A 16,345-nucleotide genomic window follows, 5' to 3' on the forward strand; every position below is an offset into this window, starting at 1 on the left:
CTCTCGACGGCGCGGCTGAGGCTGGAAACGGGCGGTGCCCGAAAGGCTAAGAGGGAGGGACGGCGCTGGGCTGGTGGATGGTGTTTGCGGCAGTGGGGGGTGGGGGTGGCGGCTTCGGTAGCCCTTTTGTTCGGCTGTGGCCATATTTTTTTGCTTCCCTTGTACCTGATTTCGAGACCAGGCCGCTGCCGGTAGGGAAGAATAGAGCCACGTGTATTGCTGATGTGGCGGTGCGCTGTGAATTTAAGGGTCCGATCCGGTACACAGTTTACTTTGAAGTAAACTCCGTTGAAGTAAATAAAAATTTATCAACAGTGGAAGTGCGAGGATTGGGAGCCAAGGCCGCGATGGTTATACGTGGTAATATGAGAGGCCTACTTGGGTCTCTATTATTGCTTCCATCCTCGGATTAAGGAAGGAAGGTCTTGCACAGTCTGTAATGGTATGCTATTGTTTGTGTGTGTGTTAAATGCTTATATTTTGCCTCTCTTTAACTCAAAATTAATATTTCATTTCAATTCATAATTTTGATTTGGAGACCTTAGTTACTGAAGATGATGCAAACTAACACTGTAGATGGAATATTTATCTGGATGAACATACAAAGAATAAAAAACTGAGTTTTGTTTTAATTTAACTATATGTAGTTAACTATCTGGGTCACACAATCAGGATTTGTGGTTTCAATAAACCTATGACATTTTCAGTCCTTCTATTACTACTTTGAATTAACATCATGAGGAGAATATCAGTTGGAAAGTAAATGGTTCTCTAGCAGATCATAGAGAGCCCACAGAGTTATAGACTTAAATTAGCTGGGAAGGTACTAACACTGATGGTTTAGATTGTGACGCTTAAATGGTTTGGCAAGTTGAGTTTTGGCAGTCAAACACTTACTATACAAATTCTCGATTGCCTCCTAGGTTTTGTTTTTCCCTATCCTGTCAGTTTATTATTCTTTTGAAGATTCTTCATTGCCAAGCCGCCAAAGTGGAGAGTGCGATTGCAGAAGGGGGTGCTTCTCGTTTCAGGTATCTCTAAGAACATGTTTCTTCATAGTAAAATGGATGAAAACAAAGCCCTTAAAGGGGCAGATGTGCTGATCTGTAACCCAACAGCCCTTTATCAGCTACTGGTGATGCAAAGGAAATGTGATCAATTATGTGTAGCATCACATAATAAGTTATTGTGGTGTGCTGGTGCAGCAACTCTTGAGTGCACATTGTGCAATGTAAAGCCATGTACAAATCAGTTGTGGGCAGATTTGCTTCCAGAGGTGCTGCCCCCACCCTGGTTTTGAAACCATAAAATATGAAGAGTGCTTGAAGATATGAGTAGCAAAGGACAAGACCCATAGCCCACAGAGTAGTATGAACAAACAAGTGACTACTATACCTGTGTATCAGGAATCACATTGACATGAAAGGGCACAAGCACATAGTATGCCACAAGGCTCCAGAAGTGCCATCACACAAGATGATGATTTGCTTGCATAGTGCAAGTGTTAGAAGTGCTCTTAGAACCAGGATGTAAATCTGCTAATGCAGTGGTGTTCTGGTTTGTTTTCATCCTGGTTATAATACTAAGTTTATAAAAGAGTGCAAAGGAGGTCTATGACGTTTACTGGCGTGTCAAAAAACCCTTAGTAGCCTGTGTCCCTTGTATTTGTGTGAAGCATTTCTTTTAAGAGTGAAATCTAGCACGTGTCTCACTTGCCTTGTTACCTATCAGTAATTGTTACTTGCTGTGGGTGATCACATGCCATTTAGTAACTATGTACAACCTACACTTGCTCCTTGGAAGCTCTTTTTAACAGGATTTTTGTTCTCAATAGTGCTTCTTCGGGCGGAGGAGGAGGTAGGGGTGCACCTCAGCACTATCCCAAGACTGCCGGCAACAGGTAAATCTGCATACAGCTTTAAATACTGTATTGTATGAGAATGTAAAAGCCTGCTGGATTAGATTGAAAGGTCTGTCTCATCCAGTGTTCTTTTTCTCAGTGATCAGCTAATTGAGTCTGGGAAGCCCACAAGCAAAGAAAAGGCAACAGTTTCTTTGTGCTTTGGCACTCTTCTTTTGAACATGAATGTTCAACTTCATTGTCATAGCTAATAGCCATCTCTAAACCTTCTCTCCATGAATTTGTGTAGTATTTTATTAAAGGAGTGTAGGCTGCATCTTGTGACAGTGAATTCTATAAGTTAATTACACATTGGATGGAGAAATGCTTCTTATTTGTCTTAAATTTGCTGCCAGTCACTTGAGGTGACTTCAGGTTCTGGTATTATGTTCTGTCCAAGTTCCTCATATCATGTATAAATTTACAAACTTAAGAGGTCGTTCCAGCTCCTTGATAATTTTGCAGTTCTTTGTGTCTTTTCTGGCGAGATATACTTCGTGGTTTTAGATATTTACACCCCCTTTTTTCCCTGGTGGAGGTCCAAAGTAGCTTACATCATTCTTCCCTTCTCCATTTTATCCTTGCAATCTCCCTTTGAGGTAGGTTAGGCTGAGAGAGTGTGTGGCTGAATCAAGGTCAGCTAGTAAGCTCCATGGCAGAGTGGGGATTCAAATCTGAATCTTCCCAGATCATAGTCCAGCGTTCCAGCCGGTACACTATGCTAGCATTTTGCTGTAACAAAAACTGTATAATGTATTCCAGATGTAGTCAGACAATATATGAGGGCATGATGGTTTGGGCAGTTCATTTGTGATACGTTCCTAATAGACCTTAGCATGCAGTTTATCATTTTCACTGCTGTTGCACACAATGTTTTGATTAAAGTTGTCCACTATAGCCCCAAGAGCTCTTTGCTGGTTGGTTGTCACCAGTTAAAGTCATCCTCTCATACAATTTTTCTCCATTGTGATTCATTGTATGCTTGAATTGGATCTCATGTGCACCATCATTTCTTGTTCACCAAGTTTGGAGAAGTTCTGCAGGACCTCTCTATCTACATTGGCTTTCACTAATCTGAATGAATGCTTTCTGTGGATTTGAGCATTTTACTGTTCACTTTGACTTCAGATTACTTTGTAAACAAATGGCATCAGATTTAATTCAGATTCCTATTACAAAAAATTATACTGGCACTAAGTTTGAGATGTAAAAGCATTTAATTAACTTTACATATTTAAAATACTTAAACCCCACCTTTTTCAATAGTTTCAAAGTGGCTAAAATATGCCAAGTGGCGAATAATGCAATAAATTCATTATACAGCAACAGATTAGTTAATCCAGGAAACCTCTTATATAGTAATATTGACAACCAACATTTGTTTCAAACTTCGTTGCCTTAATTAAATACACCCTGAAATTAAAAAATCTTAAAAGACACATGCTCTTACAAGAGAATGCCAAACACAGTTATGAGGGTAAAAAGAGAAGAGAGTGGTATAAGCCACTTTGATTTTAAGTTGGGGAGAAAGGCAAAGTATTAATAAGTAAACAAATGATCATGTTAAGTTAGTAGAATTGATAACTCCTAAAGAGTGGATAAATGAAAATTCAGCTACTGAAATATTCTTGAGGATCTTGAGTTTATATGGGAACATGCTATGGGGTTCTAATTTCTGATTTTTTTGTGTTCTAAAATGAAGCGAGTTCCTGGGGAAAACCCCAGGGCAAAACGCTCAGAAATGGATTCCTTCACGAAGCACTAGACGAGATGACGACTCCGCAAATGACAAAGAACGACACGATGCAATCTTCAGGAAAGTGAGAGGGTAAGTTACAAATAGTAGAATATTTTAACCAAGTCTGCCTTCTAACAGTAAATCCTTGCTAGAAATAATTTATTGATTAGTTAACATTGAGAAATTTTGCTTTTTCTGTACACACATTTTTGGCCCACAATACCTTATTAAGGGTATTTTATTGAAGTTTACTCCATGGCTTTACTCACACCAAAGTCTTATTATGGTTGCACTGAAAAGCCACAATTGACTGAATTCAAATTTAGACTAGTCCTGCACGAACTTGTGATTTAACCATACTACATACAGCTCACCAGCTGTATACTGTGGACCTCCAGGTGATTGGTAAACCCCCACCACTGCTCCTGCAGTGCAAGCTAGGCAGCAAAAACAAGGTGGTTGTTTTGTATAAGCTTGATGCAAGGCTGGAGCAATAGACTATCTCCACTATTTCTAAGCCTGCTTAGTCTCTTCATTTCTACCAGTTGTCCACAGTGCCAGTTCTACTTTCCATCTTTCCATTTTTGCCCTGCTTCTACATCAGTCCTCATTTCTGGCCTGACCTTCCTCTAGCCTTAAATTTTCTTGCATCTGAATCATTCATTATTTAGGCTCTCTAGCCTAAATAATGGAAACTGCCTGCTTTTGTGTGATGTTTTGATCCCAACCAGACAGGCATATTTCCCACTTGTGTGTGGAAACTGGACCATAGTCTACTTATTTCCCTGATGGACAACCATATTTGCTCAGCCTGTTTGTGTCCAACTTTTACCACAACAAAATACAATTAAAATATTCTTCCTCTAAGGAAAAGCTAAAAGGGGCACTTGTATTTAGTGGTAGGAATGGCTATGACAAATTTAGAAGGATAAAGTAAGCTAGGTGAACATTCTGAATCTTGACTTAAATGAGTCTTACACTTATTTTTTTGTTCTCTTTAGCATATTAAATAAGCTTACTCCTGAAAAGTTTGACAAGCTATGCCTTGAGCTCCTCAATGTGGGTGTAGAGTCTAAGCTCATCCTAAAGGGGATCATACTGCTGGTAAGGGAAAATATACTGAGAAACTTCTTAATTGTTACATTTTCTAGTTAAGGGTTGGATGAGTATGAACTGCTACACTGGTTCGTGTGTGTGTGTGCGCGCGCGCGCGCGCTATAGTGATAGTTGTACCACTGCATCATAGCAGATACATACTGAGTAAAACCAATGAGCTCTAAAATAAATGAATCTCCTTGAAAGATACTGAAGTGAAATTAGTGAACAACATAGTTAACATGTAATTTTGTAATTCTTTGTTGTCAGTTTTATGATGTGGCCCTTTTTCTGATGGCCATAAATGCTTGGATGCATTCCTAAAGCTATTGGATGGAGATAGAACAAGATGTGTTTGTTCCTGTGAAGGTTTTTTTTTAAAACTTGCGGTAGACTACCTGGCATTTAGAATTCTACTGCAGCTATGTCAGTACAATTTATTCTATGATTAGAATATTGGGATTTGGTTAATAGAATGGTCTTGTGATGGCTTTTGTAACAAGTACTTTGTGAAATAAGGCTTCTTGAAATAAGCACTTGTTGAAATAAGGCAACCATATGTGTTCCTGAGTTCAAGAGCACCTGTGTTGTTGGAACAGAGTATAGGAGGTTTTCGAAAGCAGAAGTTTTTATCTTTGCTATTTAAGAAGTGTGGTGTTTGCCACAAAAATCAGTTAGATTTTGCTGCTTCTAATCATATTCGCAAATTCTCTTTAGATCGTAGACAAAGCCCTTGAAGAGCCAAAATATAGCTCGCTATATGCTCAACTATGTCTGCGACTGGCAGAAGATGCACCCAACTTTGATGGCCCATCAGCAGAGAGTCATCCAGGACAGAAGCAAAGCACAGTGAGTGTCTAAACCTTGCTTTAAAGTTACTGTGATAATGACTGCTGCAGAAAGATGCAATTTTAATCAGTGCACTTCTTTCTTCTAGACATTCAGACGCCTCTTAATTTCTAAACTTCAAGATGAATTTGAAAACCGCACCAGAAATGTTGATAGTAAGATTCCAGTTTCTTTTACAGTTATAAGTTATAGTTCCATTATATGACATATGCAAAGTAACAAGTGTTTTTTTCCCTCCCTTGCACATAGTCTATGATAAGCATGACGGCCCCCTCCTCCCCGAGGAGGAGGAACAGAGAGCCATTGCTAAGATCAAGATGCTGGGAAACATCAAATTCATTGGAGAGCTTGGCAAGCTTGATCTTATTCATGAATCTATCCTTCATAAGTGCATCAAAACAGTAAGTGGTATTTTTAGCTTCATGTAAACTACAGAAATACTTAAATCACTAAATATTAATTATTACTTGACAATGTATACCTTAAGTTGAATCTGGTAATAAAGATCAAGTGAACGTGAATTTAGTACAGAAGGTTGCTTAGGCCACTGGTTCTCAAATTTCCTGCCTTCAGAGTATCCTTTCCAAATAGGTGTTCTTCAGCAGACAAGCCATTGGATACATTGCAGAAGGTTCTAAATCATGTTTAAGGGTATGCACAGTCCAAGCAAGGCATTTGTCAGACATACCAGTCTTTGCTATTTATTGACCTATATGAATTAAGTATATGACCAAACCACTTAACAGTGGTTAAGTGGTTTGGCTGAGAATCAGCTCTGTACTTGTTCAAATCCCACGACTGCCATGAGCTCAGTAGGTGGCCTTGTGTAAGCCACTCCTCTCAGCCCCAGCTGTATTTTGGGGATAATAATAACACCCAACTTGTTCACTGCTCTGAGTGGGGCACTAATCTATTAAGAAGAGCGATATATAAGTGCAGTTATTAAGTTCAAACATCCTATGACTGGAGATAGTGGAGGACAAGCTGTCCTTCAGAGATGCTTACTACTAGGGCTGTGCTATTCTGGTTTCGCTTCGGGTAAAGATCCCCGAAGCGGATCCGATTTCGGCAAGCTTCCATATTCCCAAAGCGGGGCCAGCATGCTGGCCCCGCTTCAGAATACTGAAGCAAAGCTTTCCGAAGCATTCGGAAAGCTTCGGGGCTTGTTTAAAGGCCTCCACCGCTGCTTGCAAGCGCCGGTGGCATGGCGGCCATTTGAAGGGCAGGAAGGGCCGGAGGAGGCGGAGAAAGCCCTTCTTGCCCCTCAAATGGCCACCGTGCCGCCGGCGCATCTCGGCAGCCTGCCGCCCAGCTGATGACCCTCCCGCTGCCAGGTAATTGGGTGGGGGGTGGAGGGGTCTCCCCAGGGAAGTGGGGGGTAGAGGGGTTGCCTCAGTGAGGGTGGGTGGTGGTGGTGGGGAGTTTCCCCCTCTCGCTTCAGTATGCTCCGAATCCTCATGGAGCATACTGAAGCAATTTCCGAATCCGAAGTGCCTTGCCACTTCGGATTTGGGGGTATTCCGGAGCGGGAATACCGAATCTCCCCACCCGTGCACAGCCCTACTTACTACTGTTCATTATTCTCATAGAGAATGCCCATGAGTACTTACGGAATTCCAATATTTCCCAGCATATAAATTAAAGTATCCTTAAGATGCTATAAAATGTTAAAACCTGTAACCTAGTTGACTTTGAAGGGATTTAGAAATAGTGAAATTTTATAATTCAAACTAAAACAGCACCAAAAATGTTTTGTTAATGGAAGCATTTCTTAATTTTAAATATTCAGCTTTTGGAAAAGAAGAAGAGAGTCCAACTCAAAGATATGGGAGAGGATTTGGAGTGCCTCTGTCAGATAATGAGGACAGTAGGACCTAGACTAGATCATGCAAAAGCTAAGGTAAGTAAAGTGGGTATCACAGCTATGAGAGTCCTATATCAGTGCAAGAGTGGTAGTATGCATGTGAGAAGGTGCTGAGTACTTAAAGAAGGATGGTTTTCTTTATAGTTAGGTGCATGCCTATGCCTGTCCTTCAGTATCCTAAAGTTTGGGGGCTTTTTTATATAGGAGAAAAATGGTTTCTTAAATGCTGTCTTCCTAGTAGCTTATGATTATTATAGCACGACTGTAAACTACCAAAGGAAACGGGCTGGAATAAACATGCTTCAGTCCTACATAGAATTTTAAGTAAAAGAATCCATTGAACTTCCACAATGCTGTGCAAAGAGAATAGCATGCATGCTTGTTTCTCAGCTCTATGGGCTCTAAATCTTCCACCTGGAAATTTTCTCCTTCCTCAGTCCTTAATGGATCAGTACTTTGCCCGTATGCGCTCCTTGATGATGAGTAAGGAATTGCCGGCAAGGATTCGTTTCCTGCTGCAGGTAGGAACATAAACTGCATATTTTGTTAATCTCGTATGCTCGCCTAAGCTCTGATCTTGATGTGCTATTTCTTTTGTGATTGAAGGATACTGTGGAGTTGAGAGAACACCATTGGGTTCCTCGCAAAGCTTTTCTTGACAATGGACCAAAGACTATCAATCAAATCCGTCAAGATGCAGTGAAAGTATGTATTCAGTTGAACAGATACTTAATTATTTAAAATACTTGTGCTGTCCCCTCTGTCTATGATTTCAGGCCCTCTATGGCAGTGAGGAAAAAATCCAAATATTTAGCTTTTTGGTTCAATAACTGCGCGTCTTTGGAGTTTGTTTATTTACAGTTTTAATTAAGATATTGATACTGATTAAGGTATTGGTTCTTGCCTTTAAAGCCCTGAGCAGGTTGGGACCGGCATATCTTCGGGACTGCCTCTCCCTGTATGTTCCCCGGAGATGGCTTCGATCAGCGGATAAATGTTTACTGGTGGTCCCCAGCCCTAAGGAAGCCCGCCTCGCTTCAACCAGGGCTAGGGCCTTTTCAGTCCTGGCCCCAGCCTGGTGGAACGCTCTGTCAATGGAGACCCGGGCCCAGTGGGACATATCATCGTTCCACCGGGCCTGTAAGACAGAGCTGTTCCGCCAGGCATTCGGTGGTTGAAGGGGGTGGTGCCATGTCGGCCTCCCACCTTCGGGGTGGGGGTGGGGTTCTCACTTGGTTAATTTATTTCATTATTGTTTTGTATTTTGATTTTGTTGTTTTCTTGTTTTTATTGATTTTAAACTGTTCACCGCCCAGAGCCCCTGGGGATGGGCGGTATGTAAATTGAAATATAAATATAAAATAAATAAGAATTTCAGTATGGTTTAGATCAGCTGCTTTATACAATTTAACATTTGTTTTTAAGGATCTGGGAGTTTTTATTCCGCCTCCTATGTCTCAAGGGATGAGAAGTGACTTCTTTCTGGAGGGACCGTTTATGCCACCCAGGATGAAACTTGACAGGGACCCACTTGGAGGGCTTGCTGATATGTTTGGACAAATGCCTGGTAATTCATTTATTTTAGTAAGTGACAAGCTATTGTCATAAGATACTAAAAATACCTGAGTTAAGATTCTGGCTTGACTTTTAAACAGGTAGCGGAATTGGTACTGGTCCAGGAGTTATTCAAGACAGATTTTCACCTACCATGGGGCGACATCGGTCAAATCAACTTTTCAATGGCCATGGGGGACATCTCATGCCTCCTGCTCAGTCTCAGTTTGGAGAACTAGGCAAATCCTTTTTGAAAAATCCGGTAAGTGGCCTTGGTGAAAGTAGAAGTACTAGCCAGTCTTTTGCTCCTCTAGGCAGACGACTAGAAATAATAGGATTCGAGTCCAGTGGCACCTTAGAGGCCAATAAGATTTTCAGGGTGTAAGGTTTTGACAGTCAGAGCTCCCTTTTTCAGACACCAAAACTACTAGAAATAATGTTTTCTTTAACATTAAACTAGTGCTTTTCTTGCCACTTTCCCTCTTGAAAACAGGGACAAAGCCAGCTGTACCATAATCAGAATCAGGGACTTCTATCCCAGCAACAAGGACAGTCCAAGGATATGCCACCACGGTTTTCTAAGAAAGGACAGCTCAATGCAGATGAGGTATACACTTAACTCCAAACAGACTTGGTTCTAAACAGAATGCCCAATGATTATAAAAAGACGCGTTATTATGAGGACCAGTGCTGGGACTCTAGCTTACCTTCCCTCTCTGTTTTTCACTGCTTTTCTCTCAGATCTTTTTTTCCTTCCTTTCCCTCTTCTGCCCTCCCTTCCTCTGGAGTCTCCAGTGTCCTATGAGCAAGATTATGAGATATGAGGGCAGTAAAGTTCATCAAAAGGAGCAGTGAATGTAGTTCTTCATAAAGTTTCAGTTAACCTGCTTGGGGGGTAAAGGATTCTAATAATATCTATTCATAAATGATGATTTAGTCATGCTGTTTATTTAATTGTTTATTTTATTTAATTAAATAACTTTAATTTATTTAATAGTTATTATTACAGAGAAACTGTTACCAAGGTTTAGATAATGTAAAAGCTGCAGCAGCTGATACTTGTTGAAAATTCTAACCTCTTGGCTCCTTATAATGTATTCACAGATTAGCCTGAGGCCTGCTCAATCTTTCCTTATCAACAAAAACCAAGTGCCAAAGCTTCAGCCCCAGATAACTATGATTCCTCCCAGTGCACAGCCACCACGAACTCAAACACCACCTTTGGGACAGGTAAATATTTCATAAATTAGCATTTAAACAACTAAGTAGTTGTAGTTCTAGTTTGATTTTGGGTGGAATATGCAAAAGTTAATGCATTATATGCATAGGTGTGGGAGCGATTTGCAGCGTATTCATTTCACTGAATAGGCATTCTGAATTCTTTCTCTTAAGATGCACTCATCTGAAGGTGCTTTCTGTAAGAATTGAGGAGGACACATATTTAGGGAAAACTCTGGAATCCTATAGAGATATGTCTGCTAAGTCATAGGTCCACATGAACTTGGTGTGACTTGCTTCCAAATAAACATGTAGGATGAGGTTGGCTTTCTTTGTAGAAAAAGTGGCAACCTTAAACAGAAGAAATCAACTACTGGGATTTTTACCTATGGTTGAACATTATATTGTTGCTTTTAGCCTCTAGGCTAGAGGGTTTCAACTCCAGATACTTAACTGTTCTACTGTTGAATGCTCAGCTGTATAAGAAATGTTTTTCTAAAGTATTTTGAGTAATGAACCAAAACTGTAAGTCCAAATTCTTGAGCCTGTAAGTAATACACTTTCATGCTACTTCATCTTTTAATGAGAACTTTCATTCTTCAAGCCACCTCAGCTTGGTCTCAAGACAAATCCACCACTTATCCAGGAGAAACCTGCAAAGACAATTAAGAAACCACCACCTTCTAAGGAAGAATTGCTGAAGTTAACAGTAAGTTCTGTTTAAGCCATTATAAGAATTAAACTGCAGTAGCTGCTTAATTTTGGGAAGTAGTAACATTTTTCCTATTCCAGGAAACTGTTGTGACCGAGTACCTGAACAATGGAAATGCCAATGATGCTGTCAACAGTGTGAGAGAAATGAGGGCACCAAAACACTTTCTTCCTGAGATGCTAAGCAAAATAATACTTCAATCACTAGATCGATCGGATGAAGATAAAGAGAAAGCAAGTGCACTGATCAGTTTACTTAAGCAGGAAGGAATAGCCACTAGTGATAGTTTCATGCAGGTACTGGACGCAAATATGTTACCATGGTTTAGTTTTCTGTTTAAAGTGTATTTGAATTGTATTTAGTATTAATACAATTGAATCGTGTAGAAACATCTTGATAGACAATCATAATCTTTTCCTGTTTAATTAGTATTATTTAGCTGTTTCAAATCTTAGACATACTTCTTTTTATTTAGAGACTCTTCGAAATTTTATATGAGTATCTAATTCAGTGAATGCTAGGTATTTGATTATTTCTCTTTTTCTTCCCTCAGGCATTCCTAAATGTATTAGACCAGTGTCCTAAACTGGAGGTGGACATCCCTCTAGTAAAATCTTACCTAGCACAGTTTGCAGCCCGTGCCATAATTTCTGAACTAGTGAGCATTTCAGAACTAGCTCTACCATTGGAAAGTGGCACCCATTTCCCACTCTTCTTGCTTTGCCTTCAACAACTAGCTAAGCTGCAGGACCGTGAATGGTTAACAGAACTCTTTCAGCTGAGCAAAGTCAATATGCAGAAGATGCTGCCAGGTAAGAGAACACAATACTGATGTTTTGAATACAATTGGAACCCTTTTTTTAAGTATATGTGTTTCTGTTTGAGGATAATAGCTTTATAATTCAAACCATTAGAAAGGCAGGGAAGTCTCTCATCCCTTTTGTCAGATAAAGTAGGTATAGTAAAACATTATATACTATAACTTTTTCTGTTGCAGAGATTGACCAGAATAAGGATCGTATGCTGGAGATCTTGGAAGGGAAAGGACTTAGCTTCTTGTTTCCACTTCTGAAACTGGAAAAGGAGCTGTTAAAGCAAATCAAGTTGGATCCATCCCCTCAAGCTATCTATAAATGGATTAAAGACAACATTTCACCAAAACTTCATGTAGATAAGGGATTTGTTAATATTTTGATGACCAGGTAAGATATCTTAAGTGGTTTGAATTAGTTTTGCTGAGAATCAAATGAGCAGTTCTAAGTATGCCTTTAGTGGCTGTGTTTACAAGTATGGTTTTACAAAAGTCTGTTCCAGTTGTGATCTTACTTCCAGATATGTGATGATGTTCTCCTTTTTAGGCCTGGGTCTGTCTATTCTTTAGCTGGAAGAATATATTATAGATATAATCAGTTCAGCCAAACCCATACAGCTGTTCCAGTTCCAATTGTTCTTTCAGTTTCTTGCAGTATATTTCTAGTGAAGTAAACCCACCTAATGATGAACCAGATTCTTCATCTGCTCCTTCTAAAGAGCAGCTAGAGCAAGAAAAACAGCTGCTTCTTTCTTTTAAGCCAGTAATGCAGAAGTTCCTTCATGACCATGTTGATCTACAAGTGAGTGCCTTGTATGCACTCCAAGTACACTGCTACAACAACAACTTCCCAAAAGGTAGGACTAACCCTCTCTGTAATTCTCCTCTCCCCTGCCCCCATCCCATGTGAAATGAAGTAGATTAGATTTACATCACTTGGAGGAGGAGAAGAGGTAGATTCAAACAGGAAAATAGCACCCTTTTCAATATAGAGACCGATAACTTTTCTAAACTTTTCTAGGAGGTGATGAATGTTTGTGTGCAATGTGGGCAACATGCAGCTTTATATAGGTAGCATGCTACACTTCATTTCTAAGGTTAATAGTTGTAAACAGTTGTCAGCAATTTTTTCAGTAAATCAGGGTAGCTTCTTATTCCTGTATTGATGTTACAGAAGATGATGTACAGAATAAGATTGCTGTACCTGTTTGTCGTTTTAGGCATGTTACTGCGCTTCTTTGTTCATTTCTATGATATGGAAATCATTGAAGAAGAAGCTTTTCTGGCATGGAAAGAAGATATTACTCAGGAGTTTCCAGGGAAGGGCAAAGCTTTGTTCCAGGTAAAAAAAAACTCTCCAAAACATTGCTGTCATTAACATGCTGTTACAGTTGTCTCAGTAGTATTATAGACTCTTGGAAGTAATATGACTTCTGTAATGTTTGAGGACTAAGTCCATTGAAAATGCTTCAAATACTTCAACGCCATAAATCTGTTACAGTGGCAAGAGCTTAAATTAAACCACTGACAAAATGTGTATGTTACGTTTTGAAGAATGGCCTCTCACATATTGTATGGACATGAAATATACCACTTCTCACATCTTTTGACTCTTGTGATTGCCTAATTGCAGGTAAACCAGTGGCTGACCTGGCTGGAAACTGCTGAGGAGGAAGAATCTGAAGAAGAAGCTGACTAAACCAGCCAAAGCCTTAAATTGTGCAAACATACTGTTGCTATGATGTAACTGCATTTGACCTAACCACTGCGAAAACTCATTCCGCTGTAATGTTTTCACAATATTTAAAGCAGCAGTAGGTCAGTAGGACTTGCTTCTGCATAAGGGTTTTTGTAGTATGTCTTAATCATAGTCTACCATAAAATATTTTAGAGTATCTTTAATGTTTAGATAACAGTGTATTAGCAGCATGCAATAATTACATCATAAGTTCAGAAGCAGTCTGTGTAAGGATCTTCTTTGATGCCAGTTACCATAGGCTGTTCGTTAGAAAACTGAATAGCAACACTGAATACTGTAGAAATGCACTTTGCTCAGTGTAATACTTGAGTTGTTGCAATATTTGATTATCCATTTGGTTGTTACAGAAAATCCTTAACTGTAATCGATGGTGGTTGCCGTAATAGTATATTGCCTGTATTTCTACCTCTAGTAATGGGCTTTATGTGCTAGATTTTAATATCTTTGAGCCTGGGCAAGTGCACAAGTCTTTTAAACGAAACATGGTTTACTTGCACAAAAATGATCAGTTTGAAGAGGTGGATAAATGCCCTTGGAAGTGGTCTTTGTGGGTGTGAAACAAAATGGTGAGAAACTGAATTGGTTCCTATTAATAGTATTGAAATTAAGTCTACTTAATTTATCAAGACATGTTCATGCCCTGATTTTATATACTTGTATCTATCAATAAACATTGTGATACTTGAATATCTGTTTTGAAATTGCTTTTTTTCTGAAAGTGTGTGGTAGTGGTGTTCGGTTTTTTAAGCCACCCAAAAAAGTAGCAGGTTGTCCTAAGCTGCACACTGAACACTTGCGAATTGTATAGACAGATCTGCTTTGTGGTTGGGGGCTAAACTGCTGCAGATGTTCTTGGTGCATTCTGATTGTGAATAATGCTAAATGTCATTGAGTATTTGTGCCTCAAAATCATGAGTATTCTTTTCAGCTGCCTGTAAGCTAAGTTTGTCTTGACTTATAAGCTGTTTGTGGGGTCCAGAGGCATCTGCCTGATGAGTGGGAAATAGGCAATTCTTTATTAGGCAAAATCACAGTATCCAAAGAAATCCAAAACACATCTGTGGTATCCTGAAGCAAACCAAAAGTGTGAGTCTTTAAAATAACTATAATGGTCAAGCTTCAATGCCACTTTAGGACACTGCTTTTTAGTAGAACCTATCAGACTTAAACCCTCTAGACTTTTTCCTGCAGACCCAATTCATATTGGACCATTGTATGCATAGTAATTCACATTTTAAAAAACGGGAGTTCAGGACCTGTGTTTGTTTGCTCCTAGTATGTGGAAAACCAGGACAGGGGGTGCCTTCTTATATCAGGCAGGCCTGATGGTGGGGGGCACAACATAAATTATGTTTATGGGCAGTTGTTAATTTTGTCCATTTGCAGGATGGCACCTACAGAAGGCTCTGCTCAGATGAGGAAAGCCACAATGGCACAACATCTGGGGAGATGTGGTTCTGCAGACTGGAGAGACCAAAGCCATGAAGGGCTTTGTATGTTACATCCAATACCTTGAATTGAGCCTGGTAACTGATGGGCAGCCAATAAAGTAACTCTAGAATGGAAGTAATACATATGCTCTGACTAGTTACTCATAATGGAGCTGTGGCTTTCTGCACAACTAGAGTATCATTCTTTAACTATTATACAAGAATTTGCACTTCTGAGGATAGGCATCCGTGTGTTCTCCCTGATGACATTGAACCTCAGAACATTGTATTCAGCTTGGAAGTATGTTTTTATTGTATTTTATGTGAATTGAAGGCTGCATTTAAAGGAAGAATTCTACACAAGGTTATTGTGATACCTTCAATAACAGGTAATCTCATGTTATTTGAGCTTGTGGTTTGACATAGTAGATTTATAGATTTATTATCTTGCCCTGCCCTTAACCATGAAAGCTCTGAGTGGAGTAGAGCTCTGTTCTTCAGCAGTTGGATGTTTTGGTTTTTAAAAACTAATGGAGCAAAAGTCCTATACAATCTGGTGCAGGAATTTTGTTACTGAGTCCAGAGCACACTGCTCCCCCACCCCATTCTCATTTACATCCCTCCAGTGCAGGGTACACTTGACTGGCCTGGTGATCCAGGAGGATAAGATGAGTTTTCAAATGGATTTTAATCCCATTATTGGACATTGGTGGACAATTTCTGTTGAGACAGTAAAGTGAGGCAATTTAAGCCCTTTCCTACTGTGCTGGTTTCCCAAGCTCAAACAACTATTTCATATGGGGAAACATGCATGGAACTGGGTCTCTGCATCTATATCTAAACTTTAAGGAATTTAAGTTTCCTCTTACAGATGGTTGGCACATGTCATGTGACTAGCTAAATGCAGATGTTCCACTTTGGACAAAAAAACAGCCAAGCTGCCTGGTTCTTTGTCTATTGAGAGTGAATTTGTAAGGGAAATTGACACTGAAGAGAAATGCTTTTGCAATAAAATTGGTAAGAAAAGTAAAACTAAAATTAATGGGTTGACTTATAAAATTGGTCCATGGGAATAAAAATCAAAAGACTTGCAGATTATTTATTCTTTATTTATATTATGCCTTTCTCAGGTGAATTATATAGAATAAGTCAATACAAAACAGGGCATAAAATAGGGTAAGGATAGCAAAATCTTGAAAACAAGCAAATCTGGTACTGAAGCACAATGTAAGCAGAAATGCAGAACTATCCAGCAGGAGCATACTTAGAGCATCAGACAGTACACAGTAGTATACTCTATAGCCCTTGTCCCTGAACCAACATCTCATTGAACCATTTTTTTCCAGCATAGCTCTGTGTATAAGAAAGCCTGAATAATGTGGATTTGCACAGTTAGGAGAAAGCCAGGAGAGAGG

General features: G+C 39.6%; 1 protein-coding gene and 1 non-coding gene across 2 annotated transcripts; both read left to right on the forward strand.

The window, feature by feature from the left end:
- The first annotated feature begins 858 nt into the window (after positions 1-858).
- EIF4G2 (eukaryotic translation initiation factor 4 gamma 2) lies at positions 859-14,181 on the forward strand. Its single transcript, XM_054969987.1, has 21 exons — positions 859-1,031; positions 1,835-1,900; positions 3,603-3,728; positions 4,640-4,742; positions 5,451-5,582; positions 5,671-5,737; positions 5,832-5,983; positions 7,372-7,482; positions 7,884-7,967; positions 8,053-8,151; positions 8,872-9,013; positions 9,102-9,262; positions 9,494-9,607; positions 10,105-10,230; positions 10,823-10,927; positions 11,011-11,226; positions 11,484-11,742; positions 11,928-12,132; positions 12,387-12,598; positions 12,962-13,083; positions 13,375-14,181. The coding sequence occupies exons 1-21, from the start codon at positions 859-861 to the stop codon at positions 13,438-13,440; spliced, it is 2,841 nt and encodes a 946-aa protein (XP_054825962.1). The 3' UTR covers positions 13,441-14,181.
- On the forward strand, positions 9,647-9,830 carry LOC129325380 (small nucleolar RNA SNORD97). The gene has a single exon (XR_008596626.1). It is a non-coding gene; the product is annotated as a small nucleolar RNA SNORD97 (small nucleolar RNA).
- Positions 14,182-16,345: the final 2,164 nt, after the last annotated feature.

This window comes from Eublepharis macularius, chromosome 2, assembly GCF_028583425.1.
Source record: "Eublepharis macularius isolate TG4126 chromosome 2, MPM_Emac_v1.0, whole genome shotgun sequence".
In the NCBI taxonomy this organism is placed as follows: domain Eukaryota; kingdom Metazoa; phylum Chordata; class Lepidosauria; order Squamata; family Eublepharidae; genus Eublepharis; species Eublepharis macularius.